The 17,737-nt window shown below is 41.5% G+C and overlaps 3 protein-coding genes and 1 long non-coding RNA gene across 8 annotated transcripts; 3 read left to right on the top strand and 1 right to left on the bottom strand.

Annotated features, from left to right (window-relative positions):
- The first annotated feature begins 25 nt into the window (after positions 1–25).
- On the top strand, positions 26–5,593 carry LOC135332874 (serine-rich adhesin for platelets-like). The gene is made up of 3 exons (XM_064527781.1): positions 26–315; positions 388–560; positions 2,424–5,593. The coding sequence occupies exons 1-3, from the start codon at positions 26–28 to the stop codon at positions 5,282–5,284; spliced, it is 3,324 nt and encodes a 1,107-aa protein (XP_064383851.1). The 3' UTR covers positions 5,285–5,593.
- Positions 5,280–7,930, top strand: LOC135332890 (uncharacterized). The gene is made up of 7 exons (XM_064527804.1): positions 5,280–6,003; positions 6,071–6,320; positions 6,510–6,631; positions 6,710–6,865; positions 6,957–7,008; positions 7,182–7,298; positions 7,515–7,930. Exons 1-6 carry the CDS (start codon positions 5,605–5,607, stop codon positions 7,241–7,243), a joined length of 1,041 nt encoding a protein of 346 aa, XP_064383874.1. The 5' UTR covers positions 5,280–5,604; the 3' UTR covers positions 7,244–7,298; positions 7,515–7,930.
- Positions 7,931–7,989: 59 nt separating this feature from the next.
- LOC135332892 (uncharacterized) lies at positions 7,990–13,438 on the bottom strand. Of its 4 annotated transcripts, none has more exons than XM_064527808.1 (7): positions 13,260–13,438; positions 11,749–12,850; positions 11,516–11,628; positions 9,929–10,034; positions 9,481–9,661; positions 8,934–9,123; positions 7,990–8,488 (listed from the first exon to the last, which is right to left on the bottom strand). In XM_064527808.1, exons 3-7 carry the CDS (start codon positions 11,549–11,551, stop codon positions 8,081–8,083), a joined length of 921 nt encoding a protein of 306 aa, XP_064383878.1. In that variant the 5' UTR covers positions 11,552–11,628; positions 11,749–12,850; positions 13,260–13,438; the 3' UTR covers positions 7,990–8,080. The 4 variants fall into 4 exon arrangements, with proteins under 4 accessions (XP_064383878.1, XP_064383876.1, XP_064383877.1 ...); XM_064527806.1 differs by having other exon boundaries at positions 9,929–10,076; positions 13,260–13,428; XM_064527807.1 differs by lacking the exon at positions 13,260–13,438 and having other exon boundaries at positions 9,929–10,076; positions 11,749–13,160.
- A 2,423-nt stretch (positions 13,439–15,861) lies between these two features.
- LOC135332898 (uncharacterized) lies at positions 15,862–17,509 on the top strand. Of its 2 annotated transcripts, none has more exons than XR_010393675.1 (3): positions 15,862–16,267; positions 16,891–16,976; positions 17,157–17,509. It is a non-coding gene; the product is annotated as an uncharacterized LOC135332898 (long non-coding RNA). The 2 variants fall into 2 exon arrangements; XR_010393676.1 differs by having other exon boundaries at positions 17,034–17,509.
- Positions 17,510–17,737: the final 228 nt, after the last annotated feature.

Below are 17,737 nucleotides of genomic sequence, written 5' to 3'. Positions count from 1 at the left end.
TTGGGCAAAGGTTGGAAGCCAAGCGATGACCGTTCAAGATATATCTAAGCCCACAATGATCTTTTCATTAAAAGGTCTAGATCCCAATATGCAGAAATTTCTTGTAATGCATCAATTTGGCCATGCCCTTGGTCTGTGCCACGAACACCAGAGTCCTGACTTCTGGGAGGTAGCGGACAGCTTGCTGGATGTGAGAAAAATGAAAGCGGATTCTCGAATGAAGAACGTGAATTTTGAAAGAGAAATGTTGGAAGAGCGGTCACAAGATGCCACGTTTAAGCCAGAGTACGATCCAGACAGTATCATGCACTACTGGTAAGTATAATTATGGCACCGTGTAGCAATTACATGCATGCATGTCAATAATGATGATGTGTATATATACAGGTTTGACGTGAACTGGCTTAAGAATGAAGAGCACACAAATCTATCAGAAGTTGAGGCTGATGGAAACCTCAGTGAAGAAGAAAAGACAGTTTTAAGAGGGATTCACAAGAGACATTTAAGTTATGCTGATGGGCCTTCAAAGCGTGATCTTGATTTTCTACAGGAGATTTACGGTGTGGACACACATTCACTATTATAGCTTTACATTGATTGAGTAGTCACATTGCACCCATTTCATTATTTAGATCCCCATGCATACTGTAGCTAGACATTAACAAAAGGGATTTCTGAAGGAAGAAGGTACTGCGCCACGATAAATTTGAGAGACCATGCCTACTTCTTGTTACATGCCCATTAATTAGACTGGTTACACGCCTTATGGCTGCTGGAGGAAGCATTTTGATAAGCCGTAAATTCTCTTCACTCTCTAGCTTACCTTAGCTGCAAGTACCAATATGTCATTAATTTCGTGCTATATAGACGTCTACCAGGATCAGTGCTGGCATGAGCTCTGAGGTTGGTGGCTGAGATTGTGGTGAAACTGTACAGTCTGGAGATTGAGCAGTATAGGGCTTGACAATCTGGTTTCTTATCTTGGATTGCATAAACTGAACTAGTAATAGGCCAAATATCATACTCTTGCATGGTCAATTGGTCAATAACTAATTCTCCAACCATTATTGCGCATGCACACATGATCAGCTTCATTCAGCAAGCAAGGAGGTTTCTGGGAAACTAAGAAACCCCTAAGCTATACGCCCCTGTCCAGTATAATTATTATTGCGGTTAAGTTTTGCTGGTACATATTTCTGAATGAACTATCCAATTACATAATTATTTCGAATTCTAAATTAATATTCGTCAGCTCAAGATAGTGACGTTGGAACCTAGAATAATTTCGCAGTTTTAATTTAGGATGACCTCAAAACGAAAGATACAAACATTTCCACCATACGAAAATAACCCGCTATACGGTATACATGCAAGCGCTCATAATTGCAATAGATGAAGTTGTGGTAAAATCTATAATCACAGTGACCTTTAATAGCCTTGGTATCTAAATCCTTACTTATGTGTATAATGTAGTTATGCCTCAAGGCGTAGCCACACGAGAAATGCAGTAAAGCTGACTGTGTGTGTGTGTGTGTATTCCAGCTGTAACTGCATGCGCAATGCGACGAAACTAACAGCTTGTATAGGCCATAATCTCTTGGATTTTGCTTCATGGATTTGCAAGTATCGAGTTTTAACTACTTTTACTTACAGTGAAGGCTGTTGCAGTCTCTTCAGAGTATTAATCTAACTACAGTCTGAGCCTCCAAGTAAACGGTTTTCTCCGTATTAATAATTATCTGTCAGAATGTAAAAGTACAGGTATAGACACGTGGCTGCACTGTACTTGTGACCTTACTGACTAATTTAGTTTTGTGAAATGGACAGTGAAGAGTTTAGTAGCATCCCTACAACTGTAGTAACTCTATGCCCTATGCTGGTGGTGAGTCTAATACTAAAACATGTACATGCTGAAATTTATCTTATCACTAAGCCGTTTATCTCATTTCCATGCATGTTTTTGTACTCCTTTTACATCATTTATATCAGCTAAGCTATATACTTGGAGGCTCTGAAAAATTTGAATTAGCCTATAGCTTGCGCTAGCTTTTTATTAGCTACAAGAGCCGGTCAGAAAAGAGCTTCAAAGCTGGAAGCAGCAGCCATTGTGAACTCTGACCTCTTTGCAGACCCCTTTTTTATTCTTGGTTGACAGAACACTTCAAAACTTCTACACCGGAGAGATCTATGCTTGAGTATCATTTGTCGAGCCATCAGATGGTAGCTTTTCTAATTCGTTCATTGTCAACAATTTCGTAGAAAATAAACTAATTACCTCTTCTGTACTGTATAGTAAGGACTCCAATATATATTCTGAAGATATATACTGCAACAGGCTTCATTAACTCTGTTTGCTAATCCACAAAGTAGAAGCAAGGCTATAATTATACTGCTGCTGCAATTTATGATTTTTTTTTTTACAGCCAGTATTCAGACATCCAGTATTCAGGACCAACGGTACCTTCGAAAACTAGATGAGCTGATGTCCGACAAAAAGAACACTATTGAGCTTCAGTATCTCAAGATGCATTTTATCGGTCCCTCGGGTATTGGCAAAACGACCACTCGAAAGAGGCTTGTTGGATCAATTACTAACCTGTCTGAGCTGCCCGAAGACCAAAGAAAACGTTGCAGCACATTTCTTGCTGAGTGTACACAAGCATTGGCCTTTGTGGACTTATCATCTGGAAAAATTAAATTTCAAAGATCTAAAGATCTGAACGAAGAAACACAGCTTATATTTTCTTACCTAATGTCCTCTAAATTTAGTAAGGACAGAACTGACAGCACTAGTCCGGCTGAGGAGGGATCACAAGCATCTCTCCCTTCAACTAATCCTTCAAAGGAAACTACTGATGAAGAGAAGCAACCTCTCAAGCAGAGCGATGAAAGAGCTACTGAAGCAAAAACGATTTCAACAAAAACTGTGCCACCCGAAAGAAAAGAAGCTGTGAGAGTATCTGTGACTGCTATCGATGTTCCCATGGTTGTCAAAAGACTCCGTGAGATTGTAGGGGGCTCAAAAGATTACAAAGAAAGTCTGCAGAACACAGTTCTAATCAATCTTGTTGATATAGGAGGACAGCCTGGGTTCATGGAGATGTTTCCATTTCTAAGCAGAGGGGCAGGGATTTTCCTGGCATTCTTTCGACTGGACAAAGACCTCGACGATATATGTCAAGTATCCTACGAACGAGAAAATGACAAGATCACACCGTACGATTCAACGTACACTAACAGAGAAACACTTTCTCAAATCCTCTCAGCTATCAGCCACTATACCAAGATTGACACAGATATTGACAGAGAGCTGTGCTCTAAACTGGGCAAGCTGGGCTCCGCTGAGCCTATTGCTGCGCTCATAGGTACTTTCAAGGATGAACTTGCAATGCAAATCAAGGTGGATCTGCTGTACAATATATTGTGTGATTCGAGAAAAGCTTCAAACAAGAGCGATAGTACCACTGCCAGCAAGAGCGATAGTACCACTGCCGACAAGAGCTATAGTACCACTGCCGACAAGAGCGATGGTACCACTGCCAGCAAGACCGTTAGTACCATCACCAGCAAGAGCGATAGTACCACCGCCGACAAGAGCGATAGCACCACTGCCGACAAGAGCGATAATACCACTGCCAGCAAGAGTGATAGTACCACTGCCAACAAAACCACTGCCAGCAAGAGGGATAGTATCACTGCCAACAAGACCACTGCCAGCAAGAGCGATAGTACCACTGCCGACAAGAGCGATGGTACCACTGCCAGCAAGACCGTTAGTACCATCGCCAGCAAGAGCGATAGTACCACCGCCGACAAGAGCGATAGCACCACTGCCGACAAGAGCGATAATACCACTGCCAGCAAGAGTGATAGTACCACTGCCAACAAGACCACTGCCAGCAAGAGCGATAGTACCACTGCCGACAAGAGCTATAGTACCACTGCCGACAAGAGCGATGGTACCACTGCCAGCAAGACCGTTAGTACCATCACCAGCAAGAGCGATAGTACCACCGCCGACAAGAGCGATAGCACCACTGCCGACAAGAGCGATAATACCACTGCCAGCAAGAGTGATAGTACCACTGCCAACAAGACCACTGCCAGCAAGAGCGATAGTAGCACTGCCGACAAGAGCTTTAGTACCACTGCCGACAAGAGCGATGGTACCACTGCCAGCAAGACCGTTAGTACCATCGCCAGCAAGAGCGATAGTACCACCGCCGACAAGAGTGATAGCACCACTGCCGACAAAAGCTATAGTACCACTGCCGACAAGAGCGATGGTACCACTGCCAGCAAGACCGTTAGTACCATCACCAGCAAGAGCGATAGTACCACCGCCGACAAGAGCGATAGCACCACTGCCGACAAGAGCGATAATACCACTGCCAGCAAGAGTGATAGTACCACTGCCAACAAGACCACTGCCAGCAAGAGCGATAGTAGCACTGCCGACAAGAGCTTTAGTACCACTGCCGACAAGAGCGATGGTACCACTGCCAGCAAGACCGTTAGTACCATCGCCAGCAAGAGCGATAGTACCACCGCCGACAAGAGTGATAGCACCACTGCCGACAAGAGTGATAGTACCACTGCCAGCAAGAGCGATAGTACCACTGCTGAACACAAGAAAGCGATTAGGCTCATTTTGCCTCAGGATTCCCAAAAGAAGAGTAATGAGCAGCCAAAAGTCACTGAACAAGAAATGGCTGCCATTAAGCAAACAATCAGCCAGCACCTCAGATCAGATGCTTTCAAGAAAAAAGTCGAAGATCGTTTAAACCAAAAGTTGGACGAGAAAAGTGAAGCCATGTGCACAATTACCAGCAAATTTAAGAAGTTACTTCCTACCCAGAAAGACAATAAGAAGTTCTTAGCTGTCAACAACTATGAAGGCACTGGTTCTGATATTGATCTTTTTTGTGAGCATCTTCAAGGCATGATCAGTAGCTTTTTCAAAGATGCCAAGCTTCGAATTCGCCCACAACAGCTTTTGTTGGGAGTTGTACTAAGGGACTATGACATTGTTTCTATGAAAGACTGCATTCGTATCGGTACCGAGGCATTGGAGATGAGTGATGAGGAAGTTCGATTCACTATTTGGTACCTAGATCGGTTTGTCGGAGCTCTGATCTATCGTCCAGACATCAAAGATGGTTATTTTGAGGAGTTTGTCATTTGCAACCCCAGGTGGTATTCAACAGCCTCAGTGCTCTCGTTGTCAAGCCGCTACTGGAGCTCCATTCCAAAGAAAGCGGTATTCTATTCACGGAATATGTAAGAGAGAATTGGACACTCAGGGGACTGTTCTCACTGAAGACGATCACTAAATGCATTTCAGAGGAAAGCAAGGAAGGCCAGTTGATTCCTGTCGAGAAGCTGCTCATACTACTCGAGCATTCCAACCTTTTAGCCAAGATCGCAACAGTGAAGGAAGGCCATACCACAGATAAGGTTGAAACAGCATACTTCATCCCCGCTATTCTAAAGTGTGCATCTCCTGAGGAACTAACAAAACCACCCCCCACTGGCATTGACACGCCTTCTCCTATCAAGATCACATTCGAACCTCAATGCGTTCCCATTGGAATATTCTGTGCCATGATCAGTGAATTGATCTCAAGAGGGGGTAAAGGCGAAGGCATTCTGGGTATGACTTGGAAACTTGTTGATTCTTCAGTTAAGAGAAACCTCGTCTCCTTTCATATTGACGAATCTGCCAAACATTTTGTTACCCTGATTGCTCACGTCGATTGCTACGAGATACGGGTTATTCGACAGAACAGGAAGTATACGATGCACGAGCTTTGTTCTTACGTCCTCTCAACCGTCGTCTTTGTCATGAAGGACATCAGCCCTCTCCTCACTCCGATTATCGCTTTCGACTGCTACTGCGGCAAACAGGAAAATTGTTCCAAGCTCTGCCTCCTCAAAACAGGAGTGTTTCCGAATTTTACTTGCAATTGTGTGAGGCCCGACCAAAAATGCTGGTTTGCAGAAGTAAGTGAACTTACTAATTGCGCTAGCGGAGTGATCCAACAAATTTTATTGTTTTTATTTTATGCAGGAAGTCAGCATGGAAAGTGATGTTTTCCTCCTTGCCCTGCCCTTTGCTTCTGACCAAGATGTGAAGGAAAAGAACCTTTCCTTCGAGTGGAGCAAGAGAAGACCCAAACTTAGAGGGACTGAAAACGAATTGGAATTCAAAGCCACGTCACGTAGTTACTTCAATGATTTTATCAGTTGCGAGATTTCTCAGAACCAGAAGTCTTTTTTTACAGTGTACCACTGCCTGAAAGAACTGAAAGAGAGTGTTGGTAAGAGTTATTAGAGCCTGAATGATGTGTGCGTTTGTGTGATCTTTTTACCTATATAATTATACCATTTTTCCTCAATTTCACTGTTTAGCTGGTGCTAAAGTTGTGTTATTAATTACTGCATTGTTTTCAATGAGATTGATTGCATTTCCCATTATCCACGAGTACACATTATTTTTTCGTAAACAGAGGACGCCTCCGGCTCTGAAACTGATCAGCTGTTTGCTGATGTAAAGGAAGTGATCAAAGAGATACGCTCTGACTGGTACAGCCTGGCTATAGAACTGGACATTGACTACGATACTAGGAAGGTGAGACTATTACCCCCGTCCTAGCAGCTCATGGGTTTCTTAGATTAATACGGCTGTCCATGTTTGACGTATATGCAGAGTATTGAGAAGGACTATCGATGGGTTGAGCCATGCTTTGAGGCTATGCTGACACACTGGGTGAAGCGCTCCTCTCCTCCCCCCTCCTGGTCTGCTGTTGTTAGAGCACTTAAGTCTCCTACTATTGGCCGTGAAGACATAGCAACAAGCATTAAGGTTTGCAAGATTATAAAGTGGTCAAACTACATCAGTACTACTACACATTGCTTTGGAGCACAAGTGATAATTATTTGATTTCTAATTGCAGGAAAATGAAAAAGCTACCACTTCTCCTGATATTTGCCGTCTCAACCCCAAAGGTGAACCTACAATACGTTACCCTACAGTGATATGCATAGTGTGTGTGTGTATACGTACTATTACATTATTGCACTTACACTTCCTTACACGTACTGAGTTACTGTGTGTATAGTGGTGTGCGTTGCTTATTTATTGTGCTCATGATAATGATGTGTTTTACTTCTCCATACAGAGCCCCTGAATGTGGATTGTCACCTGAGAGTAGTGAGGGCAGCTGCCTGCATGGGAGGCTAAAGCAAAATGGCGTTTTGTGGGAGTGCAATTGGGCATCAAAGAGGGAACACTAGATGTGAGTGTGTAGTGTACTGTGTGTACTGACTTGTAGTAATAAAATTGTTTACGAACAACCCAGTGGCTATTACAGTCATGCATGACCAGTTAGTACATGGAGTAATTAATTTTTACAAGATTGTCATTTTCATCATGCAATATTCATCTTTATAATCTCAAACGTTCATAGTGTTTGATGTCCATATTAATTCACCACGTACACTGTTGTGTTCAGGCTATCAAGAGGGACTGTCCGAATGAGTGTGATGACTGTTTCACTAAACTACTGGAGCAATGGTTGACACGATCCACCCCCGCCCCCACACTGCAAGCACTGATCGATGTACTCAAGTCTCCTGTCATTGACCGTGGAGACTTTGCCCAAGAAATAGAGTCTAAATTAACCTGATAGAGATTTGTGAGACTATTATACTGTCACAGTATAATTATTGCATGGAGAACAACAAAAATACTTAGCTAGCATAGTGTAAGTATAGTATAGTGTGCTCTTTTTTCGTAGCTCTGCCATTGATAATGGCTGGTATTTCGACAAAAATACTTAGCTAGCATAGTATAAGTATATTATAGTATAATTATTCAGTGTGCTCTTTTTTCGTAGCTCTGCCATTGATTATGGCTGTATTTCGATTACATGTATAATGTGTGTGCATGCCCACTTTACCACTGTGGTAGGAATTGTGTATAAAAGCTTTCTCAAAATGAATTATTCCGATCATTACAACGCGCCCTATAATTATAAGCAGTTAATACACACAAACAATGTTCAATTGTCCACTCCACTTATCGATCTGCAACCTTGACAGTCGCTTTATCCAGTACGCGTCCAATCAGATCAGAGGCTGTACTCTTCTGCTGACTCAGCAAACTAACGTCATGTGACAACAGACTAACGTCATCTCGGACAAGGCTTGTCTTACTCCCCGCACACCCATTCTTATCCAGTACGGGAGACAGATCACTTTGCTGGATTCCATCACTGTCGGTCTTGCTCCATTTTCGACTTCTCTCCAGATGAATATCATACGAGTCGTTGTGATCGAGATCGGCTGTGTTACCCCTCTTGCTTGTATCCGCACCACCACCACCCTCCAATGGACGCGTCTCTTCCTGTTTGGATATGATCTGATTATCGCCGCGTGATTGTCTCACACCACCATCCTTCATAGCACTCTCATTAGGTAGAGATGCCTGACAGTGCGTGTATAATTATTATAAGAAAGAAACAGATTTACTTTATAATTGTATGCATTGCTTGGTATCCCATAACGACAGTACATACCGTATAGTGGGTATAATTATTTCGAGGGTATAAAATTTCGTGGAATGGCCGTTCGAAAAGTTTTAGCAGATTTAATTGTAATATTAAATTCATGGGTATAAATATTCGTGGTAGATGCATGCTTAATCAGCGAAAACTACTTTGTACCCTCGATTTATACAGGCATACGGTATACGTATACATGTACATACATGACCTTGTATAGAAGAAAAATGTGTAGTGTGAATTGAATAGGATAGTGCAGGAGCAACCCTTTCTGTTGGAATAGAATTATTACAATGTTTTACATGCAGTATAATTTTATCTTATAATTATAGCCCACGATGCCATTAGTATACTGGTGACTGCACTCACTTCAACAAAATGTACTCTTGGCTTGGTAGTAAATCTGACAGTAGTGGATTGGGGAGGGTATGATTTCTCCATAGTACCTGGTCTCGAGGAACCACCAAACTTTCGAAAATTGCGAGTGCATCGTGTGGTGACTGAGGGGAGATGGTTGCGATCGAACAGCTCCTCCAAATGCTTCTCTTGTCTCTTCTTCCTGCATGGGTGTGGGAGATGTGTGGGTGGGTGCATAGGAGGTGAAAGGAGGGAGGTTGATGCTAAGTACACATAATTATAGGAGGGGGTTGTCAAATGCTGCATGTGTGTGTACACTAAACGTATATACTTGTATCTCTGCTTCTGATTCAACTGAGCCCCCCTGCCAAAATAACGTTCTAAGCTTTACAGGCACTAAACCTATAGAGTCTATGTATTATACGCTTGAAGTAAAGAAGTTTGGAAATACAATTAGTGACCGCTAAGGTCAAGTGTTCCAGTCTCCCTGCATGCATGCATAGGTGACTGTGTTGTACAGCTACATGTATAAACACTTTAACATAATACTTAGCCTTACATAGCCTCTCTGTGTTGGCTGACAACGTTACTCCAGTTCTCCTGCTTCCTCTGAAAGCCCTTCTTCCACTTTAACACTTCGTTCTCTACCACCATTTGCTTTCTCTTTTCTAGATAGTCTGCCTGTTCTTTGAGTTGCTCTGCTTGTTGGTGGTTCTCCTCATGCAGTTTTTCTTGGAGCTCTGAAGTATAGAGAAACAAATTGCACTATAAGGTGGCAAATAATAATTATACATGCATGTAACTTCATAATTATGGGGTCTTTCAGGTATCAGACACTTTGTGAAAATAAGGGGAGGATTAGAGTCATTATAGTAAACATAGGTATAGGAACACTGAGGCAATCAAGCCACTGGCAATTACAGTAACAGTGTTGTATGCAACAGACAATACTATAGCCAGCAAAGGCACTAGATTGACAGACAAATTTTAGACTGAAAGAAATTCACCTTCATCCCTCTTTTTGAGAACTTGGAGGAATTTCTCTCTCTTTCTTATCCGCTTCTCTCTTTCTTGCATATCCCAGGCTCTCTGTGCTTCTTCCTCTTCCTTCACCTGCCGGGAATGCTCATTGTACCTTTGCCAACACTTCTCCAACTATACAGAAAGTCATAATGTATTGTTGTGATTACTACTTTTATTGATAATTGTCATAATTATTATTTCAAATCCTGATTGCTCATCTCAATTCAGTGGCGTAGGCAGGGGGTGGCAAAGGGGGAAAATGCCCCCCCTTTTTCTGGATCTCTACTACTCAGCTCAGGTTAGTGTAGCTGATTATCTTGCTGAGCACTCCCTTTCTTCCCAATCTTGCTGCAGTTAGCTAGCTAGTAGGCAAGCAAAACGATTTAGTCCCTAAACTGTGAGCTATTCTGGTCTAAATCTATAGACAGTTCGCTAAACTAGCTTTCTAAACATCAGGCCACACCCAAGAAATCAACTATGACGTCATAATTAAGAGGCGTGGCTTCTGGTCAAAATTTCGGCGCTGCGCGGCTCATAGGTTTTGCCCCCTCTTCCAAAAAATCCTGGCTACGATCCTGCAATTGGGCATGGACTTGTAATAGCAATTATAGTGTTGCCAATGTATAAGCCCCTGCATGATCCTCCGTTGAAAGTACTGTCTGTTGTCTAAAAAGTTACGCTGAATTCATTTACGAGGCCTTTTGGATTAAAAAGCATACTAGGCTATATATAAAACTGCAAAATCATATTTTTATTATAGTGGGGGAAGTGCATAAAAATCACGTCCGATCAAAAATTGTGAGTGGGAACACATACCGTACCCTCGCGAAAATAAGCCCATCTTGAATAAACGCCCATCCCCTCTTTTGCTTCGAAGTTCTTACACGAGGGTATTTTCACTCGATTATAAGCCCACCCAGAATAAGTTGAGCATGCGCAGTAGCTGAATACCATGTACCACATGTTTACTATTAATTTTAGTGAAGAAAGGAAGTTTTAGGTAGTAGTACTATAGTAAGACTATACTCATTGCTGGACCAAGATCAGTTTCTCTGTATGGATCTGTTTGCCCCTGAAGATGTATATGCAGGGAACAAGTAGTCCTATATGCTGAGAAAGGAAAACGCAAAGTCCAAGAAAGTTATCACACACGCTAATTTTGCAGGTTACCTTGCCTTGCATGGTTTTCTGAAACAAAGTACCTGATAGCTGCTCTGTAGGAGTATGACCTACCATCCTTCGAGAAGTTTCTGCTACATCTAACATCAACAAGCAACGAATAGAGTCAGAGTCCACTTCTTCATGTTCATTCTCTTGTCATGCTTTAATCATACTCATGCATTAGTTTAACATTGTTGTTGTATATAAAATGTTCATACTATATATGTAGGCATAGCAAAGTGTAAACCTCGATTTGAGGCCGCGGGTGGGCGTATATTCGAATGAAAACTCGCCGTTCGCGATTAAACGCCCAGTCTCCTAAAAGCCTAGACTTCTTGCAGAAAAGGGTGGGCGTATTTTCGCGAGGGTACGGTACCATCTTTTCATTGTGATTCAAGCATGGTACAAACCTCATTGAGACGTCTCATCTTATCCTCCTCCCTCATCTGTGTGACGCATATCTGTCACAACCTCTCGTTAATTCTCTTTCCAATTGATCCAGCCAGCTCCTCCGACGATAATCCTGAAGCGTATAGCATGCAGGCACTCATTCAAAATTTGATTTTCAGGTTATGAAAATGAATGCTAAGTAATTGCCTCTATATTCATGCTCTAATTATATATAATTATACTCCATCAGCACCTCAAACTTTTCCCTCAGCTGTGTCAGTTCCCTCAGCTGTTTCTCAGCGTCTCTTTCCATATCAATCTTCTCTCTCTGCATGCTTCTGACACTCCTCCAATGCCTTCATTTTAGCCTAGTATGCCTGCTTGTCCTTCCCATATGCACGCAAGTGTCAGTGGCGTGTACAATGGGGGGCTTTGGGGGCTTGAGCACCCCCCTGTCCTCCCAGACAACCTAATTAATCGTATCACTCAGTAGCTAGCTAGCTAACTGTGCAGCTCTATCTCATTGACACAACGATTACAAGTCATGACCACGCCCAATTGAGCATGTGCAATCAGTACATGTATTGCCATTCCAATGTTGTTGCTAATTGCATGCATAATAAATCCTCTGCACTATCCCAGTCACCTCTTGCTCCACTGAGAGATACTGAGAAGCAATGACTAACACTAGAATGACTGGACATCCCCATTGTGATTGACCAGTTTGCTAGGATGTACCCCAGAAGAATAGTGCATGGAGATCCTACAAGATGACTGACTCATAATTATGTCTTATTATCACGCTATGCATGCATTAGATCCCATTTGAGTGTATTTAGCAGGGAACTATGAGCTATAGTACCGGTACTATAGATTACTTTGGGCTACAAACTACAACATTATACATTATATTGTCATTTACAAGAAGATACACAGAAAATTTATTGTAGCTAGATGCTTTGTCTAGTAACATAGTAACAGAACTAGAATGGAAGAGAGAAGCTCTAGAGGAGAATAGTAGGAGCCGCTCTTTTCTTGGGCAGTGTGCTGTACTTTTTTGCTGCAAGGCTGCATGGGGGAGGAGCTGGATGTATGAAAGATACGCCGCAATAAATGCAGGGGCGTAAAATCGCGCACGCTATGCGCGCGGTTCCATTTTTTTCTGTACTTTTGAGCACCCTCCTGCTTCAATCTCTAGAAACGCCCCTGAGTGTGCCTCTTAATATGTATAGACTATACCTTACTTGTGCCATAGATATAGTAGAGGATACATGGTTCACCACAAGGAGGCTAGCAGCGACTGCAGTCTGCTCTCCCTGGCCCCAGGCCCTAGCTATAGCTAGCGCTCATCTGCTCTGAAGAAAAAAATTAATAACGTTTTTTACCACTAAAACGCGTATTTTATATGTATGGTTCAAAGGTCGACGTTGGACATATTCCTGTATTTAGTCGCTTTCGCCAGGGGGGATACTCCCCCTGTGTACTGTACAATAATTATTATACAATAGCTGTGCAATTACATTGTACAGATGCTCCCCTGTGTACTGTATGACACCTGGTACAATACAATAGCTGTGCAATTACATTGTGCAGATGCGACTCCCCCTGTGTACTGTACGACACCTGGTACAATACAATAGCTGTGCAATTACATTGTACAGATGCTTCCCTGTGTACTGTATGACACCCTGGTACAATAATTATTATACAATAGCTGTGCAATTACATTGTACAGCATTGTTCAGCATGTTGAGGGAAACTCACCTATAGTTCCACAGTTTTGTCAAACAGCTCTCAAACCATGTCTAAACTCAACTTCTTTTCTTCTTTGCAAGAACAGCAAATAAAAAAAAATGTTTGTTGCTATGCAGCTGCAGTGGCACATCTGTTGTACTGCATGCCCTTATTTGGTACTGAAAACAGCACACTACTGTGTTTAATTAGCATGTTTACCTGTTTCAGCACACCCATTACATTTAGCACAGTCCATTTAGCACATTAATCGAACATCAAAAATACAAGCCATGAAAAAGCACACCAATACAACCCGTAGGCTGTGCTATATGCCTACAAAACAGTACATGTAGTGTGCTGAATCACTGTTTAGCACACCACGGTGCTAATATAGCACACGCTCAGGGTCTAAAACAGCACACCTCTTTTCTCTGTGTATAGAAGGGGCAAAGTGGCATTCCAAAGTATTTGAGCTCTATATAGTATTATATGCATGTATAGTATCCCTTTGGTGGGAAATATCTAACGGGTCAATAGCAAATCCAATGAATCAGTGGTAACATTGGCTGTCTGGTTGCCGGCTTACCGAGAAGATGTAGCCTTCATCAAGTTAGCTGCTGCGTAGATATCCCAGTAACCAGTAGTTTCCATTTTCTTGCAGTGAACCTTAAGGGTAGCAAAACACAGCTGGAAAGCGGAAGCATGGCGACATTATAGTACACATGACATAATTATCTCTCCCACTCAGTTTCCACCACAATCTTGGCCATCTCATTATAAAATACCCCGGCTGAAATTATGTTCACATGCCCATGCAGGTATACTCTTCAGGGTGTGTATGGAGTTACTGGGCTAGCTTACGGTATAGGGGTTGGTAGAATATGCTGGTATTATTTCAATCATAATCGTATGATGTGCTATTAGCGACTGCATGGAGAGTGTACAGCAATTAATCCCGTATCACATCCAGTACAGTAATATTGCACGTTGTCATTGACAGCGTACAATTACCTGTCAAGTAATTGCACGCTGTTAATGACAACGTATTGTTTTCATAACGTCAAAAAACTTAATCATACACGATTAGTATGGTTATACTCGTGATAAGGCATTCATAAAACAAGCACTAATAGTACTCGGCTACGGCATCTCGTGCAATTAGTAGCCTTGCATGCCATTGCTTGTTATACTTGTGCTATTAGTTCCATATTGCACTATACTATTAATTATAATTATACTACCGTATAAATTATGACATAATGTTCTAATTTATCGGACAGCAATTATTTTGAAAATTGTCCAGGTATAATTGGAACAGATCTGATATAGAGCACGTTAAGTGTCCGATAAATTACAGTATAATAGGCACATTTTTGGGGTGAGAATTATGCTGGTTTATGCACTTTTATAACAATTATGACAGTCAGTATAGTATACACATCTGTGGGCCTGATGGGAGTACTGGGTAGTTTTCATGTTTTTTTTGTACCTTGTAGCCGAGCATGTTTGCACTCTTTCTTTAATGTTGACCATACATTAATGTTAATTGGCAATCTATTAATGTTGTGTGCATGTCTGTCAACAGAAAAGGAGTATCATAAGTTGACCACATTTTTCTTTTCCCAGATATCTTCGCCTGACTGCTACAAGTAGGGACCTGCAGAGTGAAAGAGTCTTATTACGCTTATATATTACTGTACATTACTGCTCTGTTTATTCAATAATTGTCTCAGAGTTTATTGTCCATCTTTCCTTGTTTGTCACTTTTGGCATTTGTTTTTTGAGCAGTGCTTGCATTGTGCACAACCGTTCAATAGTTTATACCAAATATTGATACTGTGCATGCTTGTATGCTTGATGCTGTCTCACTAATTAGTGTATAATATCAGTCCAAGATTATGTCATCAACTGCAAGTAGCCTTCATAGTATAGGCCAACTCTGCACTCTCCAACTCTGTAGTAATGCATCCATAATTATAGCTATAGCATGCAATAATAATTGCATAGGCTTAATTATCTACAGTGTATAACTTATAAGCATGTGTAGGTATTAGTTATTGAATCACTGAAGTTTCCTTGCATAAATTAATGTTGTGAGGAGGACAAAGGTCGATCAGTATCACGTGATCCTCATCAACTTGGGTGAACTTAGTCGATCCCCCAAATTGGACCCCGCTGCGCCAGAGGAGGCTGGAACCACTCAACCTTAGCTAATTAAGCTCACTAATTGGATTTATCCAAACTTCTCTTGCAGACTACTTCAAGCCTAGTTTTTAGTGTCTATCGATCAGTTTAAAACGTTATTTTTCAGGGGGGGTCAAATTTTATTTTCGCCAATTTTGCTCAGAAGCAGAGATACAATTAGCCTCGATTCAAGGCCGGCCTGGAATCGAGGCTAAGATACAATCAAAAGTCTTGCTCTTGTACTAGCCTCGATATCATGAGCGGCTTGTTCTCGAGGTCACTGCATTGCTGGCTTTGAGACTTGTATCTCTGCTTCTGAGCAAAATTGGCGAAAATAAAATTTGACCCCCCCCTGAAAAATAACGTTTTAAACTGATAGACACTCAAAATTAGGCTTGAAGTAGTCTGCAAGAGAAGTTTGGATAAATCCAATTAGTGACCTAGCATGCTGACTATAAAAGGGCGTGCCGTGGGCAGCTCCGACCGGAAGCAACCAAAAAATGACAAAATGGCAACAATGAATATTCTTGAGTCTTGCAAAAAGACGCCCTTGACAGTTATAATGCACATTCTTTACATTTTTACATTCTTCTTTTGATACGCCTTCTTCCGCTCTCTCACGAGATAGTAGACACAACAAAAATGGCTGTCAAAAGTTTATTTCAAGAAGCGAAGAAGTCTGTTCTCAACCTCCTACTGGGGGTTCCACAGGAGCTAAAGTTCGCGACTGAAGATACCAAGCAAGTCTTTGTAGGTTTAATTGACAGTGCTAAGCGTTGTCTTGCTGCCAGACATCCATTGGCCCAGCATGAGGATCTGACAAACTGATGCTGATGTGGACATAAATAACTCAAGTAAGTAGTCCATAGGTCTATAGTAAAGTTAGTAGTCTAGTATAAAGTAATGTGACTTCATCAACCTGCGAACGCTTTTTCGATTTTTAACATTTGCATTTCATTTTACGGATAAAGTAGTACGAACAGGAGAGTTGAAAGTCTGTAGGGAAGGACCTTTGTATCAATATCTATTTGCAGTTTGTTCGTTTATATATACAGTCATTATGCCTCAGTTGGGCATGCGCAAGATATACGGTAGTGTGTCTGTGTGTGTGTAGATCGACTGTTACAGCTGCTCGATGATAATGAAGAGTTTCTGTATAATTATTGTAGGCTGCTAATCATAATTATTAATTTTCTTGAATTGCAATTAGTTGGGTTTGCAAAATAATGCTTATGATTATGTTTGCTTACTTTGAAAGCTAGTACAACTTGTGTGTAGCAAAATAGGGGAACAACGAGAGAATAAAGTAAAATAAAAAGAATTAAGCATTATCCGCCATGGCCGATGAATCCATCTAAAATGTCAATTATAATATGTACAGTGTATTCATTAATAATGGTACTGCATGTAGCTTCATTGCCTACACCGAGACACCGAGGCATCATCACCCTTTCAGTAACATTCATTTTTTTCTCAGGTCGCGTTGAAGACGCTTTGAAGGACTGCGACTGCCTTTGCTTGTTGACAGTCTCCCTGGGTACACCATCGATCTATGTAGAAAATGTAAGTATTAAGTATTACTTCTCAGTGTATCTAGCAATTATCCTATTATATCCCTAGCTCTTTGCTGGGGAGAGGAGAGCCTCACTGTCTGGTGGCATGCACTCCACTTGCCCTATTAAAATGGTAGTAAAGAATTTGTTTGATATAGATGTACTGATATTCATATAAATTCTTTTTCAGAATCGAACTTTCGATGAATTTCCACAATGGCATATTTTCAATGCCGTCTATTATGCAAGAAAGCAAGCTTCCTAACTCTTCCACAACGTTCCCTGGACTGTAGCTGACCTGGAGCTGAAAAGATTCCTTTATTGTGCATAAGCCTTTTGCTGTATCTATTCATAAAGTATTTTGTCAGCCATTATGATAATCATTAATTTTTTTGTTTTTTTGTTTCTGCTTCTGGTAAAAAAGAAAAACTACCAAGAATGTATTTCCTTTCCCTTTGTGTATATTTTTGAGTGTTCACAGTGTGTAGCGAATGGGTTCTGAGCGCTTTTGCGCAAGAGAAAAAAAGAGCTCGTTACTAAGGCTTGAATGGAAATTTTGGGGTCAAAGGTCGCGCCCACGGCAGCTCTTTTTATACTCAAAACTCGCTCCGAGTTCCGGAAGTTGCTAATCCGGTAATTAAAGCCAACATGCTCGTTAAAGATCCCAGGCCGATCTGTCTCCAATTGAACGCTAGGTCGCAACTTCGTTCTATTAAAAAAAAATCGAGGCTAGGCTAGCCTCTGCATAAACATGTTTTAATTATATTCATA

Source organism: Halichondria panicea, chromosome 3 (genome assembly GCF_963675165.1).
Source record: "Halichondria panicea chromosome 3, odHalPani1.1, whole genome shotgun sequence".
Classification (NCBI taxonomy): domain Eukaryota; kingdom Metazoa; phylum Porifera; class Demospongiae; order Suberitida; family Halichondriidae; genus Halichondria; species Halichondria panicea.
The sequence above is the reverse complement of the archived record's forward strand: the minus strand, read 5'-3'. Positions and strand labels throughout refer to the sequence as shown.